General features: G+C 41.9%; 1 protein-coding gene across 1 annotated transcript; it reads left to right on the top strand.

The window, feature by feature from the left end:
- Positions 1-206: 206 nt before the first annotated feature.
- Positions 207-947, top strand: LOC107301794 (equilibrative nucleoside transporter 3-like; the record flags this gene model as incomplete). The annotated part of the gene is made up of 1 exon (XM_015830974.1): positions 207-947. A coding segment is annotated over one exon (661 nt), but the record flags the coding sequence as incomplete, so codon positions are not given.
- Positions 948-1,536: the final 589 nt, after the last annotated feature.

Raw genomic sequence — 1,536 nt, 5'->3', positions numbered from 1 at the left:
TTGGACTATAAGACCTCCGAGGTCTCTTGCATACTCTGTTATTCTTCTATTAAAGAATCAGAAGCAACTGAATGACTGAACAAACAGCAACGTGAGCAAATGAGCTCCTTTCCATCTCCTAACTTTCCTATCTCAATTTCAGTTTTGATTTCTCTGTTGGCTTGCTTTTCTCTGACCTTTTTTTTTTCCCTCCCCCCCCTTCTCAGGTATTACACTGCAACGCTGTCACCAAATGCTTTACCCAGCAGTTACTTGGAGGAAGAGGATGTGGCAGCAGATAATCCCAGCCAGCTGTTGCCAAACAGAAACTATACTGATCAAATCCCTCCTCTGTGGCTCATCTTGAAGAAGATTGGCATGTTAGGTTTCTGTGTCCTCTACGTCTACTTCATCTCGGTCACCATTTTCCCTGCAATCTCATCCAGCATTGAGTCTGTGAACAAATTCTCAGGGAGCCCCTGGACAGATAAATACTTCACACCTATCACTAGTTTCCTTCTGTACAATTTTGCTGACTGGTGTGGGCGGCAGATCACTGCGTGGGTCCAGGTTCCTGGACCACGAAGCAAGTGGCTACCAGCTATGATTTTGCTGAGAACTTGTTTCATCCCCCTCTTCATGTTATGCAACTATCAGCCTCGAACGCACATTGCAAAAGTCACCTTTGCCCATGACGTGTATCCAGTGGTGTTTATTGTGTCGCTAGGACTCAGCAATGGCTACCTGAGTACCTTGTCGATCATATATGGTCCCAAAGTCACTCCAAAGGAACTGTCAGAGGCAGCAGGAGTGTTGATGATGCTCTTCATGCAAGTGGGGTTAGCACTAGGATCGGGCTTCTCGGTTCTTGTTGTCCATCTCATATAGATGGGAGATTTCAAGCCTGGAACTTCACTACTACGAGGTCATTTTCAAAAAGACAGAGCAAACACTGGCCTACCAGTGGAGTATTCCATTTTTTAGGAAGTGGTGTAGGCCAGGGGTCCTCAACCTTGGCAACTTTAAGACTTGTGGACTTCAACTCCCAGAATTTCTCAGCCAGCTTTGCTGGCTGAGGAATTCTAGGAGTTAAAGTCCACAAGTCTTAAAGTTCCCAAGGTTGAAGACCCCTGGTGTAGGCGTTCTGGCCTTTGGGTGTCCAAAAAAAGCTTGAAAATGCAGAAGTGAAATTCCAATGTATTATTGAAGGTCTCACTTTTTTTTTCATTTTTTGCAGATAGGGTTTTATTTTGATGGCAAGTAAATTTATTTAGCAATAGGACTCACATATCTTCACAGGTTTATGACATGGAAACTCTTGTGTTTTTCTACGGATGTGAAGGAATTACATTCTAGATTTTTAAAGCTCTCATTAAAATCAGTCTTCTAAATTATTCAGAATAATAAAAGTTCATTTGAGGAACTCTGCAAAGAAATCAATAGCTTACTCTGTCTTCCAATACATGTTTTATATGACCTTAAGAGAAATATCCCTGTAATACAGTGTAGAATAAACATGTTAAAAATATAACAAATGCAGATCAGTCAAGTAGGATT

This window comes from Protobothrops mucrosquamatus, unplaced genomic scaffold (genome assembly GCF_001527695.2).
Source record: "Protobothrops mucrosquamatus isolate PMUCROS unplaced genomic scaffold, P.Mucros_1.0 scaffold16859, whole genome shotgun sequence".
In the NCBI taxonomy this organism is placed as follows: Eukaryota; Metazoa; Chordata; class Lepidosauria; order Squamata; family Viperidae; genus Protobothrops; species Protobothrops mucrosquamatus.
This window is presented reverse-complemented; position numbering and strand designations above follow the sequence as displayed.